Source organism: Nanorana parkeri, unplaced genomic scaffold, assembly GCF_000935625.1.
Source record: "Nanorana parkeri isolate BGI_ZX_2015 unplaced genomic scaffold, ASM93562v1 scaffold20, whole genome shotgun sequence".
Taxonomy (NCBI): domain Eukaryota; kingdom Metazoa; phylum Chordata; class Amphibia; order Anura; family Dicroglossidae; genus Nanorana; species Nanorana parkeri.
Genome location: NW_017306288.1, coordinates 1,122,777 through 1,134,937, shown reverse-complemented (window position 1 = coordinate 1,134,937; position 12,161 = coordinate 1,122,777). Strand labels below are relative to the sequence as shown.

Here is a 12,161-nt window from a genome sequence, read left to right as displayed (position 1 = left end):
GTAGGACCACCATTGTGTATGGAGCCTTCTAGCATTAGTGAATTTGCTGCAGTAGGGCCACCATTGTGTATGGACCCTTCTAGCATTAGTGAATTTGCCGCAGTAGAACCCCATTGTGTATGGAGCCTTAAGGCATTAGTAATCATTGGGGTATTAGGATGATTTGTTAAAATTGGAATGGAAAGCAAAGATTGAGCAGAAGAATTAGTAATTCCACTAGTGTTTATATTTGACAGTAACCTGTTCATATAGACATGGAGATATATAGACCAGATAATGGTACTATATCTAGGAACACAAAAGTCTCATTCACATAAAGCTGAGAAAGGAAAATGGTAATATGCAGCAAGCCCTGTTATTCATTCACACAACACCTTCCGGCTCACAGTAATGACAGGCTGCTCTCCAGAAATAGTAACGCGGTATGGTACACAGACGTCTGTTAGGAAGTCTTTTTTGAAAAATAGGAAGAATCTGCATCCTGAAAGAGAGAAAAAAATGACATTAAAACGCACACAAAAGCACAGAGCGGTAAAAATATCTCAGATATCGGCTAAATCAGACAGCCGCTGACATCATCATATTAGTCACAGCGCATAAAATTAGGCAAATGGTGCATATGTAATACCAGGCGAAAAAGTCTGAAAGTGTACCTGTAAAAAATGCCGACGGCAACCCGCGAATGCGACAGTGCCGTCCGTCCGTTTTTCTACTACGGGCGGACGGCAACTGGTTAAATATCAGCTGTGTGAACATGCTAGTAGCGGGTGCTACAAGGAACTTTGGTTTGTTCTGAAATCTTCTGCGTCATCACCTAGGGGCCCCTGAACCCAAGTGTGTGCTGTATGCAAATCATTACTTTCTGAGGCATTGCATTGTGAGAGGCAGGAGGGCGCATGCTCAGAGCTCTGCTTCAGAGCTGAAGGTGAAATGTGTGGCATATCCCTGGGTTATCGTACTTGTCCTTGAGTCCCCATATAAAATCTGTAAGCATCAAAAGCATTCCTGCTGCTTCCATATCCATAATCGAGTGCACCAGTCCTCACCTGTAAGTGGCGCACTCGCATGAGGGGGCCTCCCAGTTACATAAGAATGTAACTTCAGATCGCATTCATATGGCTCACTGCACACATTACATTTGGACTGTACAATCTCCTTTAGGTCCACCAACAAGTATGTAGTACAAGGGCATGCTTGATTGGATATAAATTGATTGAATAGTTTGGGTAGACCCTTATATTACATAGTTTTGGTAGATCTAAAGGAGACTGTACATAGATTTTATGGTCAGATTGTAACATGAATGGTGACCCACAATCATTATCTCAAGATCTCAATCCTATGAACTACATACATTTCCTGCTTAAAGCTGGCCATTCGCCTATAGATTTTCTGCAGATTTTCTATGGTCAGTTGCAGGGCCGGTGCTAGGATTCTTGCCTACACAGGCAAGGTGCATTTTTGCATCCCCGAACCCCCTTCCCCGACCCCCTGTAGCGTGGGAGGAGCTCCAGGTGGGGTCCTACTTTAGCTGGCCGGCGACTGCCAGTGGTGCCGCGTGTGTCGGGATCCTCTGGCAGTCGCCGGCCAGCTAAATTAGGACCCCACCTGGAGCTCCTCCCACCGGACCAGCGCTGACTCGCCGCTGCTCTCCCGCACCGAAGGTAAGTGGAAAAAAGAAAAACATAGCGCAAGCATCGGGGCATTTTGGCAAGTACAAGTACTTGTCAAAATGCCCTGTTTTTTCCGCCCTCACCCTGCAGCTCCCTCAGGTGGCCCCTTGCCTTGCGGTAGCGCCGGGCCTGGTCAGTTGTAGGGATGCACCGATACCGATACTAGTATCGGTGCTGATGCCGAGTATTTGGGCGAGTACTTGTACTTGCCCAAAAGCTCCAATGCCTAGCCCGATACTTCCTGATTGGCCGAGGGAGCATTGAGCCGAGGCGAATACTATATAGGTGAAATCTATAGGCGAATATTCGCACGTTCGCATGCTCCCTGCACTGCAGTACAACTGATTGGCTCCTTGTGCTGCTCTTCCCTCTCCCACTCAGCTCTGCTGTACAGAGATTGCAAGCAGCTACTACCAAGTTACATTCTGGTACTTGCACTGCTTCCATTTTTTTAAAAATACACATAAGGATGTTTTAAAGATTACAGAGCTGCATTCGTTTGCATGTTTCATATCCGCTCGGAGTTCACCTTTGAATGATACATTTGGATTTTATGAGGCGCACATACCACTCCACTTTTAAAGTTCTCTATTCTCTTTTGACCGATTCTCCCTGTTATCCACCACGCCCAGGTAGGCGCGTACTGCCAGATGTAACATATCAGTAAATAGGGATGGTCCGAGATCCAGGATTCATTTAGGTCATTTGCAGCCGTCACCAAAGTCAGGCGGGCACATCGCTCTGCGGACATTTTGTAAGACTGATCTGCTGAAGATCCGAAATTCTGCAACATAAAAAGCAACGTATTATTGATGGTTGTTTCTCGACGTGTGAAGTAAAAATGAACAGGTGTCCTTATTTATATCGTAAACTGCTATTTAATAGAGTAGTACAGGCATTTCCCGGGTTACGAAGATAGGGACTCTAGGTTTGTTCTTAAGTTGAATTTGTATGTAAGTTGGACCAGGCTCATTTTTTAAGTGCAACTCCAGCCAAAATTTTTTTTTCGTTTTAGATAGCATAGGAAATAATTAACCCCCTGTAACGTTTGTTTTGCTGTGTGTGCCCCTGTTCAGAGGATTTCACCTCACTTTCTGTCCCTGTGACAATTGGATTTTGAAAATGTTGGGTTGTCACGGAAACAAGGATTGGTGATAAAACTTCAGTGGAGACACCTTTTTCCCATTACCACTCTTACAGGAGTAAATTTCCCTTCCTAGGGGTAGATTTCCTCTCACTTAGTTGTCTCAAGGACAGGAATTGAGATTAAATGTTTCTAATGAGGATACAGATAGCTGTAAAAACAGGGATCCAAACCTGAAGAAAGCAATTTAAGGGAGGTGCCCTTCACATTTCAGGGAGGGGGAGAGCACCCCACTGAATTGATGGCAGATAGCATAGAAAGCAATGGGGTTTTTTTTAGTATTCTGACAGCTGCTGCCCTCAGAATAAAAAAAAGCACAGGAAGGCATAGCTTGATTGCTATTGGCTAGTTCAATTTGCAATATCCAATAGCAAGCTGGCTATTGCACTCGCCCTCTGCTGCTGTCTTCTTTAAGGCATGTGACAAATATTTCACTTTCAGATAAAAAGCGTACCTGATCTGACCGTTCAGTAAAAGCATTTTGCACAATGTTTGACTGTACGGGTCCGGGGCATATGTTGCTGACTGTTATACCTGGATAGCATCCAAGTTCTATTCTGAGACTGTTGAAGAAGCCCTGCGAGAAAAAAAAAAGGCCACACAATGATTTCATTACATGGTATATCCCATCACAATGGTGGCATCCAGCACAAATAAACATTCAGTTCTGCGGTATGAGGCTATGTTCACACCGGACTAGATCTAGAGCAGATCTGCAAACGCAGTGCAGTGCTTTTTTGACGTTTTCCGGTGCTGGTTTTTTTTAAAAGCTTAAAATGGGCTTTCAGGTGCGTTCCAGTGCATTTGTATGCATTTTTTATGCCTTTACATGTGTTACAGACCAGAAAAATTAGGGCATGTAGCATTTTCTTTCCCCGCATGGGAACAGGTGGTGTGAACAGAGCTCAGAAATACCATAGGAATACATTGGGATACATTTCAGGTGGGGACAAAAACTGTTCTGGTCCGGATCTGGTCTGGACATGCTGTGAACAAGCCCTGAGGGCCCATTCACACCACATACAGATCATCTCCAGACCAGATTGCAACCTAATGTATCCTTATGCTATTTCTGGCCTCTGTTCACACCATCGCAGTCAGTTCCAGACCAGAGCAGAAAACTACTGCGGGCCGGTTCCAATCACAAACTCTGCATTCCAGCGCGTTCAGCCTCTGGTTGCACCGCCATGCCCCCTCTCGCCTCAAAAGAAAGTGAGCCGTACGGTTTGCGTTCCAGTGGCCAAACGCACTGGAACGCACTCTTGATGGTGTGACAGAGCCCTGCATGTCTCATTATGTCTGGTCTGGAATGCACTGGAACGCATGGAAACGCATAAGCATACAAAGGCACTGGAAAGCACCGGAAAGCCCATTTTAAGCTAATTTTAAAAAAGGCTCCAGAACACGGCAAAATCGTGGTAAAAACACGGCAAAACGCAATGCACTGCGTTCCAGATCTGGTCCAGAAAATAGTGTTCACCTGCCCAAGGTGACCCCCTTACTCTCCCATTACTCACCCCGCTGAACTCCCTCAATATAAAGCTTACCTGAATGGCATGCTTGCTGGCAGCATATCCGGTGGACAGAGGCACTCCGATAAAGCCGGTCACACTGCTGATAGTGACAATCTTCCCTTTCTTCCTTTCTATCATGTGGGGTAAGACATGCTTAGTCAGAGAAATAGTCCCAAAGTAATTAATCTCCATTAACCCTCGAAACACATCCAGATCTGTATCCAGACACAGGGAGCGCTGGGATCTTCCACTGTTATTCAGCAGGATATCAACCTGGAAGGAGAACATACACAGCTAGAACGGTAACACAGAAGGGCCAGGGACAGATTTTTATCACTGGAGCCTGCACACACGCAACCTTTGGCACGCAAAGAAACACTCCTCTGCTGGGATCAGCTCTTCCACATGGAACATTTTCCTGTCTTGCTCATTCTACCGTGTTTTCCCGAAAATAAAACACTCTCTTATATTTTTTTAGGTCTTATTTTCGGGGTAGGTCTTATTTTTTTTTTAATGTACAACAATCCACACTTATTCATGTACAGCAGTCTACCTGTATTCATGTACAAAAACAGGGTGATCAGGGCAATCAGGGGTGCCGTACCTTTCCAAGAGCAATTTGGTAACCAATCCCTGGCCAGAATGAGCAAAGCGCGCTTTCACTATCGATTCCTCACAGGCGGAGTGCATTTGGTATCACTCCGCCTGCGACAGGAGCCGGCGCTATAGGGGAAGCATCAGCTTATGCGGCTCTGCTCCCTCCGCTGCTGCCTTGCTTCCTCTAGCACTGGCTTAGTTGGCACCGCTGATTCTCTGCCGCCTCTCCCGCGGCTCTTTAAAGGAGAACTATGTGGTTAGGGCTTTTCCCCATAGTTCTCCTGAGGGTCACGGGAGGACACAAACTAGCGTTCTCCCGTGACCCAAAGCTCAGTATACTGCGAGCTGTAGCTCGCGGTATACTGAGATGCCGCAGCCAGAACGGATCCCGACAATGCTGTCTGGATCCAAACAGCTGTGTGAGTGACAGCTGGCTCTGCCTATCCAGAGGCAGAGCCAGCTGTGCCTGCCCCCTCCCCATCCGTTCCGCCAGTCAGCGATGGAGGATAGGAGTGGGGAGGGGGGGGGAATCCCTGCAGGAAGCCATGAGTGACAGTCACGGCTCTCTGGAGGGATAGATGGAGAAGTGAGCGAGCGACGTTATGTGTTCGCTCACTTCCCGATCTACTGAGCCGACCTGTGACAGTCTCATTGTCACAGGTCGGCTAGAACTATGAGGCTGAGTGAAAATCACTTGCCTCATAATTCTCCTTTAAGTTCCCCCTTATGCCACCACCGGCCCTGGCAATGGTCACAACTAGGTCTTAGTACTAGGTCTTTTTTTCGGGGTAGGTCTTATTTTCAGGGAAACACGGTATGCTGAACATGCAAAGGAGCTAATATAAGATCACTAAACTGGTACAGAAAATGTGCGGCCAGTACCTATACAGCTGCCCCTTTCCCTCTGCAGGCTATAGCCTTAGGGCCACTGTGCCCAGCCATAGGGCTGATTTTGGAATTGAAAGACATTGAAAGATTACATTTTTTTACTCCCAGTGTAATAATCTGAACAACTTATATTTAGGTGCCAACACTTCTGCCCATTGCATGGCAGGGGTGGGCAACTCTGGCCCTCCAGCTGTTGTGGAACTACAAGTCCCATTAGGCATTGCAGTGCTGACAGTTACAGGCATGACTCGCAGAGATACGTTGGGATTTGTAGTTTTTAGCAGGGCCGGAGTTGCCTAAGGGCCCATTCACACCAGCAAGCAGTGCTGAACATTCAGTTGCTGGTGTGCGATGACAGGCACACTCCTGACGCGCCTATCCTGGTGCATCGCACTGTTTACTTTTTTTTGTTAGAACTTTATTTAAATGTGAATTACATGTCATGAAGTTCAATCGGCACAACAAGGTGCAATGCAGTTATACCGCCTCACACCGGTCTGCCCTGAAAAAACATACAACATGCCATTCTAGTTCTCAGTGCACACCATGGCAGCGTAGTGGTGTGAACTGTACCCATTGAAACAAATTGTCCTTATCTGTGCATCGATGGAAAAAGTGCCCAAGGTGCAACCCCAACGTATCTGGTCTGAACAGGCCCTACATTTTGGAGCATACAGCAGGTGCTGTTCCCCATAATGACCAGTTACGTATAATTATTAGTTGTATTCCTTGCCAAGGGTAACCGGCCCATTTTAATTGCAGCGTTCATAAAGCAGAACACTACATTGAGATTTAGTTCATGAACAAGTGAAGAGCACGGGCCTGCTTGTGTGCGTCACAACCCCTGTCCACCATATATAGCCATTGTCCATCATACAGAACAGGGGTGGGCAACTCCGGCCTCCAGCTGTTGTGGAACTACAAGCCCCATGAGCCATTGCAAGACTGACAGCCAAAGGCCAGAGGCATGACGGCATTTGTACCACAGCTGGAGGGCCGACGTTGCCCACCCCCCTGATACAGAGCAATTGTCTCACACACACAGGAGGTTACAGTAGAATATTTACAGAGCGCTCACCCTGCCAAAATGTTCCACCACCTTGTCTGTTGCTGCCTTGTGGGCGCTTATGTTGGTTAGGTCCAAGGGAACAACTAATACATCTTTGTCTTCCAAGCCGCTGATCTCTGGTGAAAACAAACCACAAATATATTAAATAAAAGTATACAGAGCTGATTTACAAAAAAAAAAGTGGGAAACAGGAAATATGGAATTTTTACTCCGAGCAATCAATGAGATTTCATCATTTCTAATGTAGCGATAGGAACGTGATCGGTCACTCCTTATTAATTGTGATTAGTTGCCATGGGTAACAAAAACAATGGGAGCAATTTATCAAAACTGGAGCAGACAGAATCTGAAGCAGTTGTCTATGGCAACCAGCTTCTCTTTCCTCTTTGTTCAGTTAAGATTTTGAAAATAAAAGACAGAAGCTGATTGGCTGTCATGGGTGACCGGATTCTCTCTGCTCCAGTTTTGATAAATCCCCCTCATTGCTTTTCCAGTCCTATTTGCTCCACAATCTGTAAATTGGCACTGAAAGTAACACAGGGCAAAAAACGGGAAAAGATGAAGAAAACGTGTGACGTGTATACTCCCAGGACTGAAAATCTCATACTGAGACTTATAAAAGTGTTATCAGGAAAGGACACGGGTGAGAAGTTTATATTTTTCTCCCTGCCTCATCTGCAGAGCCTTTTTCGGTGGCCCCGGATAAGATTCAAACTGGGACCCCATTGGGTGGAGTACTGCAGGTCCTCCAGCACCACCCAGTTCATAAGCCATACAACCGAAGCAGGCAACCTTGACACTCCAGCTGTGGTAGAACTACAAGTTCCATGATGCTTTGCAAGACTGACAGCTACAGACGTGACTCCCAGAGGCAGAGGCATGTTGGGATTTGGAGTTTCTCCACAGCTGGAGTTCGGAGGTTGCCTGCCCCTGGTCTAATGTTTATTAGAACACAAGGTCACGTTAAATATTGGGTTGTAGGCTTGGATGAAGCGCTGGGCATTTACGTAACAAGTATTAGACCCGCAGCAGGAAATTAAGACAGCTTCCTGTTTAATGTGGCCGGTGGAAAACCAGACATTACACATAATTCCTCCACCACTGGCCCATCCCAAATATATATGCCCTTCTTCTTAAAGTGGAACTAAAGCGGAAACTTTTTTTTAGCTTTGGATAGAGTGAGGACTCACACCATATCCATGCTTTACTCGCATGGTTCTGTGCAATTAACAAATGCTACCAAGCAACGCACCTGCCATGGGTTACCAAGCAACGCACCTGCCATGGAAACGCAATGTTGCTATTCATTTAAATGGCACCCCAAGTTCACCTCCCATCCGCAATGCGCTCAACCGCACTGTAACAGGCAGCCAGTACCGCAATACTTTGCTTTGCCAAACATATAAAAACGCATACTGACTTAATGTGCGCATATACACGGCTACAATGATTTTACACATGAAATGCGGTGCTTGCATTCCTTCTATGTCCATGTGAATGAGCTCTTAAGCACAGTAGGTGCGTTGCGCAGTATCATGCGTTGATCTGATTAATGCACGGACCTGGTGTGAACAGGCCCTAAGGGAGGCTTATTATAATCCCTGTCAGATTGTCATCTGTGTCCCATTGGGGAGATTTCCCTTCACTTCCTGTCCCATAGCCACCGCCACAGGAAATACCAACGGAAAAATCACTTGACCTAGTGTCATCGAGAGACTATAACAGACATCTCAACTCTCCCGGGTGTTCCGGGAGTCTCCCGCTATTAGATAGCGGCTCCCAGACACCCGGGTGAGAAACATTTTCTCCCGGAAAGGTTTACTCTGCTCGATGTAACAGAGTAAACCTTTCCCTGCTGGTTTTTTTTTTTTTTCTGACATCGGCGCCCGTTAGTCAGACGAAAACAAAAACGGCAGACTAGCTATTGCACCCGCCCACTGCTGCTGTCATTCAGCAGCGGTGGACCTGAAGTTCTCCATCAGGTCCACCTCTGCTGACTGACAGCAGCAAATGTGCGATAGCCAGTTCCTATTGGCTATTGCAAATTGAAATAGCCAATAGCAATCTAGCTATTAGTTCCTATGCCGTTTTTTCTGGGTTTTTACAGTTTACCGAACCGGCAGCAGCTGTCAGAACACTAAAAAAACAGCAGATAGCAAGGGAAGCATTAGCTTCTTTGCTATCTGCCATCATTTCAGGGGGGTGCTCTCTTCCTTGTTGTTGCGCCCCCCTGTGGAGAGGGGGGGGGGGTTGACAGAGGACACCTCCCTGAAATGAGAAGGGAACCTCCCTGAAATGACTTATTTCAGGTTGGGATCCCTGCTATAATGAAGACACAGACAGCAATTAAAATGTGACAGGGGTTCTAATCCCTCTCTACTCTCTATAACTAAAAAATGTTGGCTGTAGCTTGGGAAGTTATCTGTAACATTCGGTGCAGCAACCATGGCAGTCAGACACAGAAACATTATATGACGCCTCAGCTGTAGTCTACGGCTCCTGAGCACTCTGATATTTGATTACAAAGGAAATTAATAAATAAATAGCTAGATAAAAACACAACAGGACAGGAAGTGGATTATACAAACCAATGCATTTCTTCTTCACCCTCAGCAGCTCAGCCTCACGTCTGGAGGACAGGACAAGCTGGGCACCTAATTTGGCCAACTGGTAACATAGCGCCTCGCCGATGCCGCTGGACGCGCCGGTCACCCACACAACGCTGCCGCGGAACTTACTTTCTACAAGATAAATGAGATTTTACGATACATATATTTGGACGTAAACATCATTTTTGACATACATTGAACTTTATTTAGCAACACACAGTCTCCTACAGTAACCAATCAGAGCTCATAGGCTGGCCATACACCTATCAATTCTTTTTCATTCAACCCGCGGGCTGAATGAAAAAAATGTATGCAATTCCTCCATGAACACAAACAGCGTGTCGATCGAGGAATCGCCGGTATTTACGTTGTATTCTGACAGGTGCCGCCGCCACCTGTCAGACTACCCGATCAGAGACGGCAGCTCATTGGCTGATGGCTCTGATCATACGAAGATTAGCCAGCCGTCTCCTTCGATCAGCTGATCAAGGAATGCCGGCTGAAAGGGAGCCGACAGTCCCACACACTGTGCAAATTTTGTCTGGTACAATAAAAACTGGCCGAAATTCGGCGAGTGTATGGGCACCTTTGTCTCACTGATCACACAGAGCAGATCGGAAAATGGACGCCCTCTGGCCTGCTCCCCACTCTTGAATTAAAGGAGAACTATGAGGTGAGTGCTTTTCACTCACCTCATAGTTCTAGCCGACCTGTGACAATGAGACTGTCACAGGTCGGCTCAGTAGATTGGGAGGTGAGGGAACACATACCGGCGTTCGCTCACCTCTCGATCCTGTCACGGCTCTCTGCCGTGACAGGGGAGGGGCTGGATTCCCCCCGCTCCGATCCGCCAGCGCTGACTGGCGGAACGGATGGGGCGGGTACAGCTGGCTCTGTCTCTAGATAGGCAGAGCCAGCTGTCAGTCACGCAGCTGGGCGGATCCCGGCACAATTGTCGGGATCCGCTTCAGCGTCTCAGTATACTGAGCCTAGGGTGATGGGAGGACGCTAGTTTGTGTCCTCCCGTTACCCTAAGGAGAACTATGGGGAAAAGCCTTAAACCCATAGTTATCCTTTAATTTTCCATGCTGATAAAATAGTCCCGTCTCCCCGGGCTCTGGGAGCGGACCAGGACCTGGTGGCGCACTGGTGTCACCCCCTGCGATCCGCACCCCCCAAGTGATGCCGCTGCCATTAGCAAAACTCAGTACAGGGAACAACTTTTCACCCATGTTTTATGCAAGTAGCATTTAAAAGAAAAATAAGTTCTGCTGTGTGACAAATATGAAATAAGTTTTATCCCAAACTGACTACAAAAAGTGGAAATACGCTTTCATTGTAGCGCATTTTAAGGTTTAGCTGAGTTAGGTCGATTTCTCAGCAGCGTGCGATAATTACCTGGTGAGTGGCCAAACCGCTCTGCCCACAGCAAAGTTAAATCTGCATCGGCTTTAATAAACCTGATGATCTGTATGAGAAAGTAGGCGAGGCAGCAGAGCATCAGTAGGATAAGCAGAGCCATGCTGCCTGCAGCTTCCACCCACGCAGCAGGTCACACAAGAGGGGTGGTCTTCTGGCTGTCTCTCTATGGGATTCGCTGCCTCTGATGCATAGTATGTGGCTTTGTCCTTTTCCTCCTCTGTTAAAGGAACAGGAGGGCTCTCTGCTGCTCAATCTCCTCCTCTTTCACTCTACATAGAGGAAGTTGTGCAAGGCTCTCATTCTCTGTGTGTGTTACATAAAGGCGTGCTCAGCAGGACTTGCTCAACTAGTATTTCTATCTATGCCAGTGCTGTCTGTGCGAGATACTAACCAACAAGAGCAGCAGCAACCCTTGTCATGTGCTGCACGTATCGGCTGACATTGCAATCTAAATGACATTAACCCTTTCTCTGCCAGAGCTGTTTTTATTTAATATACATTTTTTTTTGCACACATATTAAAATGCACATTTTAGGCGTGAAAATTATAATTATATTTTCTGAAAGCAGAGACCCCGTAGAACAGTGATAGGCAACCTCAGGCACTCCAACTACTATCGTGTCTCCTGGAGTCACACCTGTGGCTGTCAGAGTCTTGCAATGCCTCATGCGACTTGTAGTTCTACCACAGCATGAGGGCTGAGGTTGCCAGTCCCTGTGGTAGAATCAAATGTTGGCAGTAGCAGTATTTCATGGCACCCGATATTAGCGCAACCGTTTATCAAATAGAAATTTTCATTTAAAAAAAAAAACAGTTATTTAAATTATTATCATTATTATTATACAGGATTTACATAGCGCCAACAGTTTGTGCAGCGCTTTACAATATAAGGAAGACATTACAATCATAATACAATTCAAGACAAGTTAGTAAGGAGGGCCCTGCCCCTGAGGGCTTACAATCTAAAAGGGAAGGAGAAGTGATACATGAGGAGGTAGCTGTGTGGGGATGAATTGTTTGAGAACGTGATGGTTCAGTGGTTTAAATGAATTCTATAGCACACAAACACAATATAATACCCATTACCCAATTGTTTGGTGAAATATAAAAGCGGTGGTTGCGCCGAGTAAATAGAAGGCAAACATGTCAAGGCTCAAAACTGTGTGCGTCTCTGAAACGGCAAAAAAATGTTGCTTCCTTAAAGGATAATGAAACCCTCGTGTTTTTGTTTTTTGCATATATCTA

The 12,161-nt window shown here is 46.3% G+C and overlaps 1 protein-coding gene across 3 annotated transcripts; it reads right to left on the bottom strand.

The window, feature by feature from the left end:
* Positions 1–241: 241 nt before the first annotated feature.
* DHRS7 (dehydrogenase/reductase 7) lies at positions 242–11,167 on the bottom strand. Of its 3 annotated transcripts, XM_018562599.1 has the most exons (8): positions 10,893–11,165; positions 9,474–9,626; positions 6,895–7,001; positions 4,365–4,604; positions 3,272–3,394; positions 2,242–2,457; positions 426–481; positions 248–390 (listed from the first exon to the last, which is right to left on the bottom strand). In XM_018562599.1, exons 1-7 carry the CDS (start codon positions 11,014–11,016, stop codon positions 443–445), a joined length of 1,002 nt encoding a protein of 333 aa, XP_018418101.1. In that variant the 5' UTR covers positions 11,017–11,165; the 3' UTR covers positions 248–390; positions 426–442. The 3 variants fall into 3 exon arrangements, with proteins under 3 accessions (XP_018418093.1, XP_018418107.1, XP_018418101.1); XM_018562591.1 differs by having other exon boundaries at positions 242–481; XM_018562605.1 differs by lacking the exon at positions 4,365–4,604 and having other exon boundaries at positions 242–481; positions 10,893–11,167.
* Positions 11,168–12,161: the final 994 nt, after the last annotated feature.

Coding starts and splice junctions, on each gene's coding strand:
- DHRS7 (XM_018562591.1), bottom strand. CDS start 11,016: ATGGCTCTGCTTATCCTACTGATGCTCTGCTGCCTCGCCTACTTTCTC. Junction 9,627..10,892: donor GCGGTTTGGCCACTCACCAG/GTAATTATCGCA, acceptor TTTATCTTGTAG/AAAGTAAGTTCCGCGGCAGC. Junction 2,458..3,271: donor TTACTGAACGGTCAGATCAG/GTACGCTTTTTA, acceptor TTTATGTTGCAG/AATTTCGGATCTTCAGCAGA.